This window comes from Lepidochelys kempii, chromosome 15, assembly GCF_965140265.1.
Source record: "Lepidochelys kempii isolate rLepKem1 chromosome 15, rLepKem1.hap2, whole genome shotgun sequence".
Lineage (NCBI taxonomy): Eukaryota > Metazoa > Chordata > Testudines > Cheloniidae > Lepidochelys > Lepidochelys kempii.
In genome coordinates, this window is record NC_133270.1 from 12,628,916 (window position 1) to 12,649,829 (window position 20,914).

The 20,914-nt window shown below is 45.1% G+C and overlaps 1 protein-coding gene across 4 annotated transcripts in view; it reads left to right on the plus strand.

The window, feature by feature from the left end:
• The window catches only part of ADORA2A (adenosine A2a receptor), a 34,957-nt gene extending 20,872 nt beyond the window's left edge, over window positions 1-14,085 (plus strand). For all 4 annotated transcript variants that reach the window (XM_073312804.1, XM_073312805.1, XM_073312806.1 and 1 more), the window contains one exon: window positions 8,248-14,085. In XM_073312804.1, the coding sequence (XP_073168905.1) occupies window positions 8,248-9,214 (967 nt within the window). In that variant the 3' untranslated portion in view covers window positions 9,215-14,085. The remainder of the gene's footprint in view (window positions 1-8,247) is intronic.
• Window positions 14,086-20,914: the final 6,829 nt, after the last annotated feature.

Here is a 20,914-nt window from a genome sequence, read left to right on the forward strand (position 1 = left end):
CACCAGAGTGTGAGTGGCCACACTCTGAGGCCACCAAATAATTTGTCCTGAGAACCCCTGCTCTAGGATAAGCATGCAGATGGGAATGGGAGGCATTCTTGGGGGTCGGGGTGGGGGGCGCTTTTAATCCTACACAGGCTAAGAGGGAGAGTGCGCTTTTTGTTCAACATGAGCAAGAGGATCCAGAGTGGATCAGGTGCAGCGTCTCTAACAGAGAAAGCTATTTGGTGACGGCCTGGTCCTGTCCCAAATCCATCCCACAAGCGGGCACCCCACACACTGAATCTTTTTGGGGAAGAAAAGGATCTTCAAAATTAGAGCTTGCAAACTGAAACAGATCATTTGCTGCTCTATGGACAAGTGGCCAGATTCACGTGGGCCAGGGGGGTATTTTACCTTGTGTGTGGAAGCTGCCACTCTATCTGATCATCACAGTCCTGCAGATACATGCTGCCAGGATGGGACTTGACTGTCACCCGGCGCAGGTCAAACCCTGTACGTCCTGGGCTTATTACAAAGTGGGGAGCTCTGTGGAGCAGTTAACTGACAATGCCTCTGCATCATTTCTCAGGCATTTAAGACACAGAGGAAGCCTGTAAATGAGTGATACCCTCCATTCTCCAGCAAGGGCAACCTGGACCAGAGCAGAGCAGGCTGTGACTAGTGACACCTCTGAACTGTCTCTCCATTCCTATGTATCATTCTCTCTCCTTTTCCCCTCTCGCTTGTTCCTCGCCACACCTCACCCCTGTACCCCCCAGCAGATTATTTTGATGCCCTCGTCTGCAGAGGGAAATTGTAACGGCTCTTGCTTCTTATTTGCCACCCAGACACTCCTGAGGTGGTGACTGCAGCCTGATCCTGCTCAGTGGATGTGGGCTGTTCTCCTGCCCTCTCCTCTCCTCCCCCCTCAGACATAAATGGAGGGATGGAGGAGGAACCTGGCAGTGGGGAGAGACCGAGAGCGCCCTGGGGGCAGGCACATTCAGTATTGCAGCTAATTGACTATTTGATGAATTAAAGCAATTTGCTGCCCGTTTGGTAATTCTTTGACTTATACCCCAAAGCAAATAATGAGATAAAGCCTAATTTCCAGGTATTGTGCCTTTCTAGCAATAAGGAAACCCTCAGGGCCCAGTTCTCCGCTGATCCTTGCAGAGATGCACAAAGGATGGGGAAAGGCAGGAGCAAGAGACAGTTTTCATCCCTTTGACCATTCTTTCCCAGTGCCCCTGTGGGTGTTTTTGCCAGATCAAAGGGAGCATGGAGGAGGCAGTCATCTTCCCCCATCCTCCATGGCAGCCCCAGTCAGCAAAGCAGGCTAGACACACCGGGAACATGCTGTAACCTCTAAGGCTCTGTTATCACTGGAAATGGTGCAGCTGTAACGGTTCAGTGTAGGCAAGGGGAGGAGTTCTTCCATTGCTGTAGGGGTGGTACCAGGGTCAGCAGAATTCTTCCATCGGCCTAGCACTGTCTACACTTGGAGTTAGACTGGCTTAACTGTGTCTCTCAGGGGTGTGGCTTTTTCACATCCCTGAGCAACATAGCTGGGTTGACCTGGCTTTTTAGTGTAGACCTGGCCCAGCGGTGGGGAAGGATAGGCCTGCTGCCTGTTCTGCATAGGAATTAAATATGGCTGCACAATTTAGCAATAGGCTTCTAATTTCTTAGAACGATCAGCCAAGTAGGCTGCAGAATGGCTAATTTCATTTGAACGGTACTCTTCCAAGTGCTGTGTCCCAGGCGAATGCCACAGAGAGAGACAAACCTCATTGAATGAGTCTGAATTATTCACTCATCTCTATTAATAGTGCATCAGATGAATTTGAGCATATTTACTGAGGAGCAGAAGGCTTGAAAAGATTAAATTTTTATTGGTAAATGTTGATTTCACCGTACACAGAAACTGATGAGCAAATATATCTATAATAATCAACATTTACTGATAGGCAGAATGTTGCTTGAGAACTTACTAAATTTGATTTAAGGATATTTACTGGGTATATTTTGACATGTAATGATGACAATTTGTGTTAGTTGGTTATGGAGCTTTAATTTTTTTAATCTCAGTGTCTGCTGTTATTTAATAATTACTGTCTGACATACACCCCTGTCATTTTGCACAACTGTGGAACTTTAAAGCAATAAGAATTTTAAATGCTTAAAAATAAACATTGATATTTTCCATCAAAATCTAATTGTGCCAAGCCTATATGTAATAGAAAGATTGCATAATTTCATGTAACTGGTAGAAGACTAACATATGGAGTAGCTAATTCCCCCTACAGCAGAACTTAAAGTTAGTGGAAAGTCTGCAAAAGACTTGTGATGCTTGTGAAAATCAGAAGAATGCAAAATATGTAGCAGTGTGCAACCAAGGATAATGTACAATAGCACACCACGTCAGGCCACACTGTATTTATTTATTAAACCAGGCAGTATCCAGGATACAAATGTTACCATCTTCCCCAGAAAGGTGGCATCTCTTCCCCCAAATTACACTGGCCCAAGGCACAGAAGTGTAAATATTCACTCTTGTATAAGTGACTGGTAAGTTTAGCATCTTGTGATCCATGAGGGCTAGAAACTGAAGGGGCATTTTGTCACTGGAAAAGGGAGAGTCCCAGGGTTTGAAAAGGATGCTCAACCCTTGCTTCTATGCCCTGAAGCTCCTAAAAGTTAGGCCTTAAAATCCCATCATTATTTATAGGTTGCCAAAATTAGATTTTTATGTTTTATAATTTTGACAGATAAGGATGTTTAATTTTTAAGCCTTTTTAAAAATTTTATTGATTTAAATTTTCACAGTTGCAGGAAATTCAGGGAGAGTTAGAAAATAATTATTTAATGACAGTAAATGTTGAGGTTCAAATAGTTAAGCTTTATAATTGTTAAAACACAAATTATCAACATCACATGTCAAAATTATACAAAGTTAATATCTGTAAAACTAAGTTCTCAAACAGGATTTTTCTAATTTTGCCTATTGGTAAACTTCAGTGATTAGAGACGGAAATATGTTTTCGTTGGGGTGTGTGGGGTAAAATAAACATTTACCAACATTTATCTATAAAAATCAAATCCTTCCAAGCCTAATTATTATGTCTAGGGAAGCTGTTTTATGCCTCTTTTAGAGGTTTCTAGGATGTGTTAATTATATTTTTCTCTTCCTGTGAGGTCTTCACAGTGGGACTCGTGGTGCTAAGGAAACCTGGCCTGTTACAGGTGGAAGGATATAAAAATAGTACCAGACTTAGTTAAGTATGTGAGTAGTCCCCTTAGGACTATTCACATGCTTAAAGTTAAGCATATGTAAATGTTTGCAGGACTGGGGTCATAAGGCTTAATGTCTCCCAAATGTATCTGCAAAACCCCTTTTAGTGTGGTATGTAACAATTCCATGGTGATGCGATAAATTTGGCTTTTGAAGGGTTGAGTCACTTACATACTTTTGCAATCACCACCTCTGAGGGTGAAACATTTGAGATGATCTGCATGGCTTAGCTGTGGCTTTGCCACTTGTGAGCAGCGTGGCCATCCAGAACTCCTATTGATTAATAAAATCATCCTTTTAAGAAAAAAAGGCTTCTGTCCCTTATCATTGTGAAGACATTCTCTGCACTGTGAACTAATGCAGTGCTCTTCACCTGAAGGCTGGTCTGTATGGCCTTTTGTACCACTATAACTATATCCTTTAGCAGATAGATTTGGAAACCAGTAAAGTTGTGTTACAGCCCCCTAGTTTGGACACATGTCTAGGATGTAAGCTATACCATTACATTATGGAAATAAGCTACGTCAATATCAGCACCTTTATACAAGTATAGCTGTGCCCACACAAGGGGACTGTTCCAACTTAACTATTTCGGTAACAAATTGCACCCATGAGCAACATCGCTGAATCAGTACAAAAACCTGTGTGTAGCTTGGTGTACAAAAGGGCCTGTGTGTTCCCCTTTGTTTGTCTTTTCCAGTAGCAGTGGTCAATCTTGTCAACTCTGTTTCCCCTAGAACAATCTATGGATCAATAGATCGCTTAATAGATTTCTGACCTCAGACATGAGGAGAAAGCGAAACCTGGTTAATGGAAAGGGGAAGTGATATTCACAGTGTTCAAAATGTCATTTTTCAACACCTAAGTAACACAAACATTTGACAGACAGTTGGAGGAAAAGATCTTTTGTTAAAGATGCAACATTCCTGACCTGTCCGAGAGCTGGTGGGGAAAATACACACGCTTGGGTATAATTATTTTTTTTAAAAAGTGGGTGTCAAACAATCAGTGATGAATTAAAAATATCCCATAAATTCTAAACATTATTTTCCAAAAATGTTGATGTTGAATGGTTCAGGGGTAAGTCGTTCATGTCCCTAATATGCCAGGTGCACTGAGAGCCTCTGCTCACTGGTACAACAAAACCTGGGTGTTATAAATAAAACTGGTTGGTCCTGGTTAGCCCTAGGGTAAAGTTGTTGGCCAAGAACAATAGGCATTTCCCAAGTCCTTTGCTGCTAGAAAAGGCTAAGAGGGCACAATGTCCAAGCATATGACTGTGCGTGTGTGGGGGGAGGGTGGTATAAAAGGTATTCCCATGATGAAATAGCAGGTAGGTGAGGTGCACTGGATAGAAGAAGACAGGTTTTCTTCCTGCAGTCAAACAGAAAAGTTCTCAAATTACCATTTGTCCAGCACATTGTCCCCATTCTCAAAGGTAACAAGCTTTTATTTGTGAGACAAGGTGGGTGAGGTAATGTCTTGAACCAACTTTTGTTGGTGAAAGAGCCATGCTTTCGAGCTGATATAGAGCTCTTCTCTCTTTCACCAACAGAGGTTGGTCCAAGAAAATATTTTATCTCATCCACCTTGTCTCTAATATCTTGGGACCAGTACGGCTACAACAACACTGCAAACAACGATGGAAGAAATCCTTTTATTTGTGATGATCCAACGTCAATACATATAACAACATGCTGAACTGGAAATCTTTCTTCCCACTCTGATTTGCTCCTGGATAACCTAGATGTGCAAGTAATTGTGGGCACCCCTTTTCTTAGGATTGCGGAGACCCATGTTCCCAGTCACTTGGAAGTTCTCTGTAAGGTGTTCCTGCTGGCTAGTGTGACCTTTCATATTGGAATGAAAGGTCACATTTTCATCACCACAGATTGAAATTAATTGGATGTAGTGAGCCCTGCTTGAAACCTGAAATGCTGAAAAGTCTTCTTAAATGTCCACTTTAGTTGCCCTATTGCTAATCTTGGAGTTCAGATGTGGTATGGTAGCTCACGCTTGATAATTGAACCGTATGCAAGTAAAGTGGCTGCTGAAATGGCTGATTTTCTGTTTTAAATCCCATGTTTTGGATCTGAGCAGTCAGATGCGCCCTTAAACATCCCTGGGTTCACACCCTTTTTTCTGTCCATAGTTTGTAATGCTCTTCCCTCCCGATGTAACCTGTTTTGGGGCAAACATTGTTTTTCACACCCTTGCTTTTGCTGGCGTAGAATTAAACAGCCCTGCTTGGAGTGAATGTAGTTTATTTCCTCATTTGTATGCTAACACCAATAGCCATGTGTTAGTTCCTGGCTGCTTGAGAAGCACCAGAACAGCTCACTGTAACGAGGCTTTTGACATCTGGAAGATGTTCTGCCTTGGAGTATCACTTGCTACCAGACTCACTACTTATTATCCATGAATGGTCCCAGTGAAATCAATGGGGGTCAAGCTTTGCAGTAACTGTTGATAGGATCAGTCCCTTTGATTATAACCTCTTCAGGGCAGGAATCTGACTTTTTAAATGCTCAGAGCCTGCGCCCTCTTGGATCCTATATTAATGATTTTATTTCTATCTATTTAAACATTTGTATTTGGTTCCCATCTCTAAAGCACTTGGCTGCTCTACAGCAATAAATCCAGTCTGTGTGTAGTCCTTGAATCTCTACAGACCTGAGATCACTTTCTTACTAGGTTATAGAGGTGGTGAGGTTTGTCACCTTGTCCTGACACTTTCAGAATTGCTGCAAACTTGTTTGTAGATAATGTGTTTTCATCTCTCTCTGTCTCTATGGACCTGTCAAACGGGATTGTTTGAGGCACAACTCAAACCTCTTGGAGATCCCTGAATGAGAGGTGCTATAGAAGGACCCAGTTCTATGCTGATTAATTCTACTGCCAGCCCAGTACTGTAGGGCAGTACAGCAAGGAGGATGCTTGGGTTAAAAGCTGTTTCACAAGCCTTTGAAGCCTGTTGCATGGAAATCCCCAGAGGGTAAGAGCACAGGGAGGCAAGAGGTCACTGGGAGCTGCAATAAATGTATTTTTAGTGTCAGGGAAGGGACCTCTCCAGCCGTGGGATAACAGCTGTACAATTTCAAAATTCCTCCTGACAAAGATGCAGCCAATTCTAGGGTTTTTTTTAAAGCTTCAAGTGCCATCTGCCAATCTCTTGTTCCCTCTTTGTAATTTTAAATATACGTTTTGAAGCACAGGTATAATTCCATTCATGTCGGTTAAAACTGAACTTAAGAGTAACTCCACTTCTCTCCTCCTGGATTGGCAGTATTCTTGACACTTTCTGAGGATTCACACAACTGTCACCAGTTTCTAGAGAAACCTTATCTAGCTTCCAGATCTGGATTGAGTCCTCTCGCCAGCTTGTAGAGAAAAGAGTTGCAGCATGCTTTTTTGTTTTTCCCCCAGTCTCCCACTTTTTATGCTTTTGAAATGAGATTAAAGAATAAATGAATGATCATCCTGCACTCCCATCTCAGGCCTGGCTGTATTTTCCAGGAGCTAAGAACACATGCCAGCTCCCAGTTCTGTTCTCTGGCTGAGACAAGCAGCATCCCTCCTCCCCTTCCCTGCAGAGCTTTAGTCCGCCTTACGAGAGGAGTGTGTGTGGGAAGAACAAACCCATTGAGAAAGAGAGCGAGGGTTGTTTTTCTTTCTTTCTTTTTTTTTTTAAAGTTTGATTGTTAAAAGAATCCGACATGGGGAAAGAAGCAGTGCAACTAGTGGAGAACATGGGAGCAGCCCCTAGTCAGATCACGCCCGCACAGGGTCAAGTACAGTGTGGGACCCAGCAACAGACAATGTGGGAACCCTGCCATTCCCTTTCTGTGTGAAGTACTATGAGGGGAAAAGAGATTGTACTCAGATGTGACACACTACTACGACTTATATTTTCAAAGCGTACAACTGGTACCTTCAGCTGAGGGCTTACAGCAGCCTGCTAGCCCCAGGGATCAGCTAATATTTGAAACAAACAAAGGTCTTTTGGTGGTGTGCTTACCGTGCTTCTGTTTTTTCTCTCAAAATAGTGGGGTGGATTTATTGCCGAAAGCACGGGCGTGAGGGGTATAGTGATGTGTTCACCACAGAGCTCTGCCAGACCACAGTAGGTCCTGTTATTCAGAGTCCTTTATCTTCAGCTGAGGCAGCCAGCCATGCTGCATTGGGTATTTTGTGAAAGGCCCAACTGTCAGCGTTGCTCAGCTTCTGAGACTTGGTTCTGGATCCCGTCTCAGTTGATCAGCGTTGGGTTGGCCATACTGAATTCCCAGTGACTGCCATCAAAGGAGTGCTGTGTTGTCTGAGCTCTGATACTGAACCAATGGTGACCTTTCTCTGAGACCCGGCTGTAAACTCTATGAATTGGGCAACTAGCACAGTATCCTAGAGCTCTGTGACACTGGGCAGTTGTACTGTACTCCTGGGACCCTACCTGCACTCAGACAGGGAGCAAGCAACACTATACAACAGGGATGCTGAGTAGCTATTTCTGCCTTTGGCAGTACATAGAGATAAAGTTAGAGCAGCAGCTCTGGGTGTTTCAGTTCCCTGCGGGCGGAGGGGCAGAGCAGGGTGGTTGCTTCCTCTATGCTTTGACAAGCAGGCTCATAACCATGAGTGAGTATTTGTAAGGCAGAGAAGGGAAATGTTGATCGGCTTTATTTGTTTGGAGCTGACCTGTGCTGCTGGCTTCGCCACCCAAGAGTGGAAAGGATAGATTAGAAGGGCTCCTCGTTCAGGTGCAACATCACTCTGGCCCTCACTGGGTTGAGGGAAATGGGCTCAGCACTGCAGTTCAGTGATGCTTTGGATAAGCACATTGCAGCGAGCTGGAGTATTCCATGAAAGTACCTCCCCCATACATGCCATGGAGATGAGCATTGGGAAGTTACTTGGGCATCAGGTGCTTGTACCAGTTACGCTGTTTAATCCTCCTCTCCTCTGCTTTCCAGGTACAATGGTTTGGTGACCAGCTCGCGAGCCAAAGGTATCATTGCCATCTGCTGGGTCTTATCCTTCATCATCGGCCTGACGCCCATGCTGGGCTGGAACAAATGCTCCAAGAGGGAAACTCAGGACACCAATAACTCCTTGTCCAGCAACTGCAGTAAAAGCATGGTAGCTTGTTTCTTCGAGACAGTGGTCACCATGGAGTACATGGTCTACTACAACTTCTTTGCCTGTGTGTTGGTGCCCCTCCTCCTCATGTTTGGCATCTACTTGAAAATCTTTCTGGCAGCCAGGCGGCAGCTCAAACAGATGGAGAACAAGATGGTACATGGGGAACGCTCACGCTCTACTTTGCAGAAGGAAGTCCATGCGGCCAAGTCTTTGGCCATCATCGTTGGGTTGTTTGCTGTCTGTTGGCTTCCACTCCACATAATAAACTGCTTCACGCTCTTTTGCCCAGATTGTGCCCGTCCTCCCCTCTGGCTGATGTACCTGGCCATTATCCTGTCTCATGCCAACTCTGTAGTGAACCCATTGATTTATGCCTACCGGATCAGGGAATTCCGACTCACCTTCCGTAAAATTCTCAGGCAGCATATTGTAGGCAAGAAGCAGTTCAAGACTGGTACTGCCAGTACTAGGACTTCCACTTATGGTGGGGATGGAGAGAATGCCAGCATTAGGATCAGTGAGTACGCCCTGGACATATACGCCAATGGGGAGTTGGGTGCTATCCACAAAGATACTGACATGCAGGACTTGAGTAAATGCAAGACAGATTTGGCATGGCACCACAATGGGAATTCACTAGACATGGAGATAAATGGGCATCTCCCACATTCCTGCAAAAATGGGAACCTTTCAGATGCATGCAAGAACATGGAGCTTCTTAGTGAAGAGCTAATTGGCATTCGTGTCTCTTACTCTGAACTGGAGAATTCAACCTTGGTGGCAGCTGACATTTCCTGATGATTCTCACAACGTCTTCCCACTGGAACGAAATCTGTTGGTTTTTTTTGTTTTTTTCTGTTGGCTGCCTCTGCTATGGCAGAAAAGGAGGATGAGGGGAAAAGAGGAGCGAGGCCAGGTCGCGATCACATAGGGGGTCCCTACCCAGGACTGATGGGAAGATCCGAAGAACTAGACTGGAAAAAGATCGAGAGGCACCGTTTTAAACAAAGGAAGAGGAGGGACACTATAGCTGTCAAAGGCCCAGCTCAGATTGAAGAGAGCAAAGGTCAAATCTGACATCTGAATTTTAGCATTGGGAGACTCTGCTCCAGCAGGGTGTGTTATAACATTATGCTGTACTGTGTGTCTGTGATTGTTCATCAGTTTAGTGTCTTTACCAACAGAAATAAAGGTGTGGCTGAAACATTTACTACTTCCTGAGGAGGAAGAGGGGGGGGGCTTTTAACACTGTGGCCTCAACAAAAGTAGCGGGTATAGCAATGCCTACTGGTCAGGAAAGATGCCTATGCTGCCTGGAGAGTGAAGGGATTCACTTGGTGGGAACTTTCAGCATCTTCAGCTGAGAGATTCTGTTTTAAAATCAGTTTTTAAAACTTAATAGTGCAACAGGTTTCCTGATTTTTCGCTCACTGCTAGATCAGTTATGAGTTATATTCCAGTGAGCTGGAATATGGACAGAAGGTTTTACCTCCCCTGTGTTCCATGGAGATGGGCCACTGGGAAGTTACTTGTGCTATTATGTTGTCAGTTATTAATGTTTACAAGAGTGGGTGGCTCCATCCAAGCCTACGGTGTCCCAGCTATATCCTGACACGTTGAAGCAAACTGGTAACTATATTTCAGACCCTTCCATTTCACTGAAAGAACAATATATATGATGATTTGATAGTTCTGTTAGCCAAAGGGACACTGGAAGGTGTCTGTGTGCTGTGGGTAACAGCAGGGCAGGGGCAGGTCTGTGTGGGAAGGGCTGATCGGGTGGTGATGGCAGGTTTTGTGAATTGCTGGCAGGTGTGTTGGTAGCAGTGAGAGGTGACCACAGGCTGGTACTAGGTCCATGGTTGCAATGTCTTTGTGGGTGATTCTTTCGTCTGTCTATCTTTGTATCTCTGCACCTGTGTACGCAGAATGCCCATTCATTCCACAGCCTTAGTTACGTTTTCTCTAGAATTCCTCTTTTTGGTGAACTTTAATTTCTCATCTTTCCTGAAAGTAAAAATAACTTTTAAAACTGAACTTTGTTTTAAAGTTGGAATTCAAATGAGCCCATGTTCATTAAAACCTTTTTTTTCTATATTGTTTCAAACAACTCCTGGAATCTGGTTAACCGTGAAGCCCTGTAGCATGTGGGTGTGCATTACAAATGAGTGCGCGTGCATATGTGTGCACCAGTACAAGTGGAGGGCATGTGAGTGCAGTTTGAGAGAGAGAGAAGCTTGTGTTTCAGAGAACTGGAAAATAACCACCCGGATCTGTGCAGACATAGCATTAGCTTTGCCTGCCTGTCTGATAGACCATGATCTAATCTGTCTCTAATACAGGGTACGTGACAGTGTGGTGCGTTACAAAGGGTTTTTACATGTGTTTGGAATGGCCTCTTGTAACTGGTGAAGCCACTCATCCTAAAGGGGGCCAATAAAATCTTTATCCAAGCCCAACCAGCTTGTATGCTGCATCTGCCATGTATGGTTACGGAAAAAAAAACCCAACTATTCCAAAGATCACCTAAAATAGCTATTATTGTAGCACTGGTGTGGAAAAAAATCTATCCCAGGGCCTTCTGGGGCTAGAGGCAGGTGCCATCTGTCCCACTGGTAACCTAGGAATCTCCCCTTTCCAGTGATCCATTCTTTGACCCTGAAGCATTTATATATCTCCACTCAATCCTGTCACTGGTCCAGGTCTGAGCATTGGCCATCCCAGACCTCAGATCAGGATAACTTTTTTTGAGGGGAAAGATTCTGAAATTTGGGGACAAGAGAAGGAAACCCAATGCTTATTCTTCTTCATTCCTTATTGACAAGCTATTTAAAGGGCATTTCCTTTCCATTGTGTTCCCTGGGTGAATGGGGGTGGGAGGGTTGGTGTACGACTTTGGAGAGAGTTTAGCAGTGAAGCTCCCAGGCCAGTACAGGGCTTTCAGCAAGTACGTCTGTCAGACAGATAAAAAGTTACTTTTGCCACCAAAGAGCTCAGCAAAAAGACAAAGCAAGTATTAAAACAGGGATTCTCAAACTGGGGGTCAGGACCCCTCGGGGGTTGCGAGGATATTACATGGGGGGGGTCACGAGTTGTCAGCCTCCACATCAAACCCCACTTTGCATCCAGCATTTATAATGGTGTTAAATATATATATATATATATATAAAAGTGTTTTTAATTTATAAGGGGGGGGGTCACACTCAGAGGCTTGCTATTTGAAAGGGATCACCAGTGCAAAAGTTTGAGAACCACTGTATTAAAACAATAGACATCACAGTCCAGTTGAATCAGTTCCTTTTTGGCATGAGTCTTCCATGTAGTCTCTCAGAGGAATGTATTATCAGGCTCCATAGCTTGCGTTTGGGATTTTATTACTTGTGATCTTTCCTGGTGGAATATATTCCTCTATGCTATGTGGGGGATTGTGCATCTCCAACCTTCTGTAACCTTCCAGCAGTGGAGGAATACATGAAGGGCTCTGATGTTTTCAGAACTCAGTTAGGCGCTGAAATGCTACTAAGAATAACACAAGATGACATCCTGCCTTCATATCATAACAATTAGGTCTACACAGAAGCAAAGCAGGGAAGGAAGTGTGGGAAAATATCAGCATTGCTCATGTGCTGGAACACACACAAGTTCAGAAAGTGTGTGCTGTCACGTTCTGGTGGCTGTCACTCTGGGATCTGCCTGATGCTGTATTACATCAAACTTTACAAGAACCAACACAGGCTGGCTGCCTTCCACTTCTCCCCAAGCTTCCTCACACCCAAACATGCAGCTTGGTTACTACAAGGACAGAGTTGATCTATGTGGGTTTAACAAACTTGGGGGGTCCCACTGGAAAACCCTCCATCCTAACTGGGTTGTCATATAAGCTCACTTGATCTTCAGCGGTCTTGGAATTGGCTCCAGTATTGCTGTTCAGGGCATTCAACCAGCTGTGTCAAATGCTCTTTCATTGTTAACATGCAGAGCTGAAAGGAAATGGGGTCTCCCTAGCCCCCAAAGCTGAAGGGAAGCTGAGGCTGAGATTGATGCACGGGTTGTGGGCAGGACTGGGGGAGCTTGCACTAGATTGTTATCCCTTCCCCAGGCAGAGGGCAGCTCAGCTTGTAAGGATTTATGGATGATGCAAGCTCCTTGGGGCAGGGACCATCTTTTGTTCCAGGTTCATACAGCACCTACCACAATGGGTTCCTGGTCCATGATTGGGATTTGTAGGTGCTATGATCATCATCATCCAGAAAAGATGACTAGGAGATGACATGGAGCCCATCAGATTACACCCGTCTGTCTTTTGGCTGATATGTGTTAGGGGTGGACCTTCGGGATATCTTGCTGGGGAAATGTCAGAGAAGCAGATGAGGGCTGCCATGCTCAGGAGCACTGGTTGGACACAAGTGTCCCTATGCTCACTGGACAATGTTAAACGGGCAATCAATAGCTTTAGGAGCCAGCGTTGCTAGCGCATAGTGACGTTGACAGCAAACTCCACAGACACAGTATTGGACTCCCTGTCAAGGTGCTGCCAACCCTAAGCACTGAAAAATCATCAGTCAGGCCCCCAAATACTACAAGATTTTTAAAAAGCAGGGCATTTTGGGTTCTGTTTATTTGCCTTCCTCTTTTTGATCCTTTTTCAGATTCATGTTTTCAGGTTTGTCTCCATATTTGTGAACTGGATGTACAGATTTGAATGTGAGAACGTGACTCCAGGAGCTGGGGCTGTAGCAAAACCATCACACATTGTGAGGCTCTTTATTTGATTGTGACTGGCAACACTGGGCATCACCACCGTAATCTGATGGCTGTTTAGGCCAAGAGTCTGAGGAGAGCCAGAGAAGAGGAGCTCTGTGCAAAGTATATCCTTTTCTCTTGACTCTTCTATCTGTCCTTTTCAACTATCTATCTGTTATACCGCTCTTCTCTCAACTTCAAAAATCAGTGGTCAATACAAAGGTCAAAGATGATGTGCTTCTCCCCCTCCCACATCCTCCTCACTTCCTTTGTAGTGGAGAATGGTTAGCTGATGAAACACAGCTGTTCTGAAGAAGAGAAGGAGCCTGGGGCAGAGGGCGGGGGAGTATGGAGGTGGCAATCAGGGAAGGAGCAGGAGAAGACTCTTAGGGAAGCCAAGATGCAGGGGATTGGGCCAATGGGAAGGAAGTAGGGGCTAGAGGGAGTCTGTTCCAGTTCAGTGAAGCTATTCTTCTAAAAATGTCCCTCTCCCCACAGAGAGAGCTATTTAGTGTCTGATTCTGTATGAGGAAGATTCCATGAATTTCATCATTCCCAAGAGACTAGCAAATTCCAGGGTTTATTTTCCTTGCACAGTTTTAGACGAGGTTCTGGCTGGTTGCGAGGATTGACTTTATCAAGAGCCATTCTTAGGGCATTTTGCTTGATAGCGTGCTGTCTGGTTGTGTGCGCACAATGCGTCACAACTTTATTCTGTATAGCATGGTTCAGACGGACTGTGTGAATAGTACAATTGCAGAGTTAAATAGCGGAAAGCTATGTATCGACAAGACCAAGATGTTTGAATGACAGATGACACTTGAAAATTGGTGGAAAGAAACAGGAAGAGCTATTTCAGACAATGAGTGTTTACCAATGAATTTGTAATTTGTGCTGGTCAGTGAGTGAATGCTTGTGTTTAGGGACAGGTTTGGAAAAAATAGGGAGATTTTGGAGAGCTCGGGGTGGGGGGCAGAAGTGTGCTGGAGGATTCTGGGGCATTCAGGGGACAGGCACATGCTGGAAGATTTGGGGAGATGCACTGTGGGTTCCGGGGGCACACACAGGTGGCATGGCTATCCTGGATAACCCATGCTTTCCATATTTATGCTTGATTTCCCCAAGCAGGTGTAGCTGATTGTTCCCACCTGGTCACCTGGTCAGATTTTGGGGGGGCTCCCCCTTCACAGATGCTGCTCGTCTTCTTAGAACGTCCAGATGTAGCAAAGGCCTTTCTTCTTGATCTGCATCTGATGAGCCCTTATTTCAGAATGAATAAATAACCTAACAATATTCTACAGGAATGGCTAACCAAAGAACAGCAGTGCTACTGAGCGGGCTGGGCCATCACAGCTGTAGAATACTCCATCATTCTTTGATAAGGAAGCTGCCTAAAGATCAATCCTCTCCATAGTTACCATTGGCAGGGGAATCGGCCCTGGCACCTCGCTCCAGTGCTGAGTGGAAGAGGTCAAAGGTCTGATTTTGATCTTCCTTTCACCAGCATGAATCAGGAGTAATTAAAATGAAGTTTCACCAGTGGGAAATTGGTGTGAGAAGACAATCTGGGCCCCAAATGCCTAGAATGCAAGAATCAGGCCTGAATCTGTTTCTTGTACCTCCCAGCCTTACTTTGGAAGTTAGATTAGTTCAAGCCACAATGTACCAAAATCAGGACTGGATCCTTTTTATCCCAGACCAACTGTTGCATTCACTCCTTGCCTCCTTCCCACTCACAGGAGAATTTTTCCTCTTTCCTCTGCTTCTCAGAGCCATCATCTCCATCTTGTATTACACCTTCCCACTGACCCGTGGGGCAAGGGGACCCAAACACCCCAGTACATATGTGGTATCTCTTACCCTTTTAATTTAAACGTTTTATAAATGATATATTGGCTGCTCCCCCTTTCCCTCTATCAATGTCTATCACTTAGGAGTGGGAGAAGAGGGGGTGGATTCTGTGCATGTAATTATATTTTAAGTGCATCGACCAATGGTTTAGAATGTGATGAGTCATCAGACAGCCGGGAACTGAGGAGCCCGCTGCTGGTGATGCTGAATGTAATGTCTTGGTTACATTTTTTTTAAATGAGCATTAAAATAATAAAATATATTTCTAAAGGCGTGTGAGTGCCTTTGTGTCCTGGGCTGCAGAAGTTGGCCCGCCCTCTGGTTTTGTTTAACAATGTATTATTGTGAGCATTTCTGCTGGGCTCATCCTGGAAGAGCGTTTCCTCTGCCCTCTTCCCATCTCCGGCTCCTTCTGTTAGACTTTCCCTGAAAGTATTAACATGCTCCAAGATGACAGACCCAGACAGAGGCTAGAAGCCGTTTGCATCCCTGGTTCACTGGGATCTGTTATCCTGGCACCGGGAGGAATAACATTAATGTGCTATGTAATATCTGTACATTGTCTGCCTGAGTGGCATACTGGGTGGTTTGGCCAAGGTACAGGGTCTTGTCATGGCATATGGCAAGTTGTTAAATAGCCAGACACATGAGTGGGGAAACCACCTGGACCATTAGACAACCCTGCCAGCTGTGACTTTAGCACACACTTCCTGTCTGGCTGGGTGCCCCTACTTTATCAGTGCACCTCAATGCACCTTGGACCTCCGGCCTGCAGTGCCCTTGTTATTCCATTGCTGGAACCCCATATGGCTGTGTCAATACACGTCAATCCTGATCTGCACCATCCTTGCCTCTCCAGTCCTGGCCCTTTGCTAGTGCTGGGAATTCTAGGGAGGGAGTGACCCCTCTTCTGCCTCTCAGGCTGGTGTGGGACAGCATTGACAGGCTGAAGAAAGAACTGTGTCCACATCCCCTCCGCTGGCAGCCAGGAAGGGGGGCTTAGTGAAAGTGAATATGATCCATAACATCAGGTAGCAGGAGGTGATGAAGTGAGCTGGTGTCCCTGTAGACTCAGGGCAAGCAAGGCCTGACCTGCTCAGTCAAGGGTGAAATTGAAAATGTTTTTCACAAACACTGTGTTTTGTTCTGAAGCATCAAAGAGAGAGAGCTTGGCGGAACAATGGGAGTCTGCCGGAGTACAGCGGGAGTACCTGGAGGAACAATGGGAACCTTCCCAAGTACAGTGGGAGTACCTGGAGGAACAATGGCAGTATGTGTCCTGCAGGAAGAAAGCTGAGTCCTTGGGAGAACAAAGAGAGCACCCAGTTTAAAACACAATTGGCTTGCTCAGGAAATCTAACCTTCAAGACCCACAGCTTGGCTCATTCATCCAAAGCAGCATAGGCAAAGGCAGAAAACAAAGGGACTTCACAGTGCTTTCACTGCAGTCCCGGGCTGAGATCTACCCCAGTAACAGTTTAATATGTTACATGCTTTGTGAGAGACGATGACCTGCCCTTCGAATGGGGAGGCAAGATGATCTTGAGTGTTTTTTCCATCTCCAACGTCTGTGTGCCCAAGGTGGTGGTGCTGGTATTAGCCAACAGCCAGCATCCTAAAGCTATCACTAATGCAATTTCCCTACCTGGTTCTTCCCTGGTCTAGGAGCCCATTGGTAGTTCTCTTAGGGACTGAACCCATAAAAGTCCAGAGCCCCCTCAGTTCCCCCTGATTTCAGACTGAAGTCTGTGGCAGGTGAAGGGGTTCAGCACGAGAAGTGGATGAAATTTTTCAGTCACGTAGCTTAATCGCTGAAGAATGCTGTTTCAATCGACCTGAAACGATTCATGAATTTGACCTGATTAGTTTTGGTTGGGAAAAACCTTTCCCAGGCCAGCAAACTGTGTGCGTGTGCCTCCCTCCCTCCCTCCCTTTGGAGGCTTTAGCAGAATGGTTAGGGCACCTGCCTGGGATGTGGGAGACAAAGGTTTGAATCCCCACTCTGGAGCAGGGGCTGAACCCAATCATCCCTCCTCCCAGGTGAGCATCCTAACCCCCAGGTGACCGGCTGTTCTGGGGTGGGCTGCTCTCTCTGCCTGGTTCAGAGGAGGGATTTGAATCCACATCTCCTAGCTCTCAGGTAAGTGCTTTAATCACCAGGCTATAGTCATGCTCACTTGCTCTAGCCCAATGAACAGTTACATATTTATATGAAGTGGAACAGCTTCAACAGGAAAGACTGAGAGCAATACACTCCAGACTAGCCTGTAGCCTTCTCGCTGGGGTGGGGGGAAGCTCTGAGTTCAAGTCCCTGCTCTGGAGTGAGGATTAAACCTGGGTCCATACGTGGGTTGTTGACCTGTCACAAACTGTGCCACTGTGTCTTCACTGCTATTGTTACACTAGCGAGATGAAAGCAACCTCAATTACACCTTAATTTGGGGTGTAGACATACCTATAATGAGTAGTTAGAGGACTGTATTTCCCCCCATCTCTTCTTTGACTCCCCTGAGGACAATGTGTGTGCAATGATGGGCACTTAAAATATCTGAGATTAATGTTCTCTCCTCATAAAATGGGGGGGTGGGATTTTCAAAGGAGAGCTTATGGGAGTTAGGCACGTACTGCTCCTATTGACCTTCATGCCTAACTCCCTTATGCTTCTTTGAAAATCGCAGTTTAAATATGCAGCTGAGGGGAAAGCCTCACATGCCTGTAAGGGAAGCAAGCTCAGCACTTTGGTGCTACAGGGAAGCAACTCTTCCTTTTAAAGTCACTGACAGACAGACTGCGTTTGAGATCCACAACAGGAGCAGGATGGGATCAGAGGGCTGCAGTGTGCAGTGCCAGCCAAGTTGGCACCTTGATCCTACATGGCAGGAACTGTCCCATGTAAGATCCTGCAGGGAGACAGGAAGCTTCTGCTCAGAATCCAGGAGAGCATTACAAAGATGATTTCAGGTGCCTTACAAGAGGTGTTCTCAGCCAAGTGGAGCGGTTGGTATCAGCTAGGATGGTTCTGAGGGACAGGAGGGTAAGGGATAGAGACACTAAAATGGTCTTGCAACTTCAGAAAAGTATGGACATGGGAACTGCAGTGTAAAATGTCTGTGTGAGAGCTGAGGATAGTCCAGACGGGTGAGTTTACATCTGGACTAAGGATCTGGACTAAGGATGCCCCAGACAGGTGAGTTTACATCTGGACTAAGGACTTGCAGCTGCATCCTTTGGAAGGGAGCTGGCACTCACTGGGCTGCAAATGTCTAATGTGTCTGTGTTTGGGTTTTAGGGTGGCGTCAGGCTCTTATACTTTATGGTAATATTATCCAAGAGAAATCTAATGAACAGAGAATTGAGCAGTAAGGATCAGCTATACAAGGAATGAAAAATAAACCCAGACCATTTAAGTGTGTGCTGCACTGATGGTGCCTCTTGAACCTGTATCCTGTTATTGTTAGTGTGGAACGCAGAGGCCTGGGCCAATGAAAATAAGGAAGGCAGCCTGACAGACACAGATTTTTATCTTTTGAGATTCTTTGTGACCTTTCCTAGACTATAATAAATAAAATTGACTAAGGAGTTGGCAAGTGCCCTATAACATGCAGTCCTGGTGGCAGGACTTGGCAGAATGTTCTGCTTAGCAATGTATTCTGTTTAACTTTAAATGCCTATTTCAGAGGCATGTTAAAGGACTAAGCTGTGGTAGGTGCTGAAGCTGCCTTGCGAAGGAGAGAGGCACTGCATTTGGTGTGTGCATGTGTCTGTTGCTGCTGATCCTGGATGGAGAAGATTGCTTCGACTCTGTGCTGATTCTGCCTTTAAAACTGAGCCATAAACAGAAACAGAACAAACCAATAGTTTTCTCAGTGGTCTGAAAGCTGGTGGGGTGGAGACCCTCCAGCCCCTGTGGCTGAGTCCAGTCCTCGGAATTATTGAAAGTCGCAGGTGCTCAGCAGCTCTGAGGATTAAACAAAACTCCTCCATTATTGCTTCCTGCCTTCATTCCTTCCAAATAGCCCTTCCCTTGCTGCACAATGGACACCACTGATATTAAATCGTTCAGTCATTTGGAAAACTTGGCTCATAGCAAGCAGCATGAATTGTAGCTTTAAGACTTGCTAGCTTTTGGATGAATTCCTGCCACATCCCCTCTTCTGTTAAATATTAGCATAAGTAAGAGTGTGCCTAATCTGTCTGGTCCTAGACATGGTGGCTGGGGTTCTGATACATATGGATCTTTATAAAGAGGGCTGGGAATCATATAATTAAATACTGGAGCAGTTTCTTGATGCTAATTGTGTATTATCCCTTTTGAGCCATAAGTGAACTTGTGGACTGTTGTGTGTACTTATAGTACCACTAAAGCCAAAGAAGAAGAGTTATATGGTGATTGCAGCTAACTCATGAAGACATTTGTCTCCAATACCGCTGTCCCAATGAAAATACTTCTGGTTCCATCCACAGAATAAGCAATCTGTAAAGTCCGTAGATGTTTCTGGCAGAACTGAAAAGTTTGAACCAGCACTGTGAATCAGGAGCAAACTTGGATGATGCTCTCGGTCACTTGGGTGTGCCCACAAACATGAACCCAGACAGAAATGCTTGCCACTGGAGATTGATCTTGTGTTTTCCTGACGTGTGGATTTACTGTATCAATGGAAACTGCAACAGAAGACATGGAAGAGAAACTGGTCAACTTCTTAGCTACGTACAGAAATGCTCCACACAGCAGCACTGTCTAAGGACTGTCTTATTTTTTGGATGAATACTTCATTCTCGAATGGATTGCCTCAAACCAAAGATCCATTTGTAAGAAACAAGTAAAAGAAGCTGCCAGCTGGCCACATAGCATCCTATGGAAATTGTGGACAGGAGACTTTCATGGAGACCAAAAATGGTCACAGTTAAGTTCTACGCTACACACAGTAAGTCAATGTTGACCAAGCCCCATGCAGACACACACATCAGTTTGAATGGCAGAGCCACCACCTACTCCAGGGGTGCCCAACCTACAGCCTGCAGGCCGTATATGGTCCACCAGAGAATTTCATAAGGCTTCACCATAATATACTAACGGCCGATTCATTAGCGTTTTGTCGTCATGTTTACATCATTTTAGTTTACACAAGTGTGTACATAGATTGTCTATGTCCAGTATTGTCTATCTAAATACATATGAAACAAGCTGCAAGTGGGGGGGGGTTAGGTTGGATATTAGGAAAAACTTTTTCACTAGGAGGGTGGTGAAACACTGGAATGCGTTGCCTAGGGAGGTGGTGGAATCTCCTTCCTTAGAAGTTTTTAAGGTCAGGCTTGACAAAGCCCTGGCTGGGATGATTTAAATGGGGATGGGTCCTGCTTTTGAGCAGGGGGTTGGACTAGACGACCTCCTGAGGTCCCTTCCAACCCTGATATTCTATGATTCTATGACTCTATGAAGCTGAACGTAAAATAGAAATCAGTCCAGGTGACTTTAAATCTTATTAAAATATGTAGACTCTGTTTGGCCCACAAGGTTGTGCTTCGGTTTATGTGGTGCTCTAGTGTTGTAATAAGGCCGGTTATCACTGACCTACTCTAACCAACCTGTTACAGAGACTCCTTTTTTAACCATCTGCAGCACTGGGTGTGGAGTTATAAGTGAGAGATCTGGTGCCTTTTACTGACTCTCCCTTGTGTCGGGAAGTGGAGCTACAACTAATGACACATTCCTGAGCTGACACCAAGTGCTATTCTCTGGACACTGCAGCAAGAGCAGATGATCCTTGGGGAGAGACATGCTGCTGTTACACCAGCAGGGATCCTTAGTCACCCAGCTCAGGGAGGGTGCATCTAGGTAGACCCTACAGTGAGGCTCTGGGGGGCAATATGTTCAGAGAACAAGCATTACTGTGGGCAAGTAAC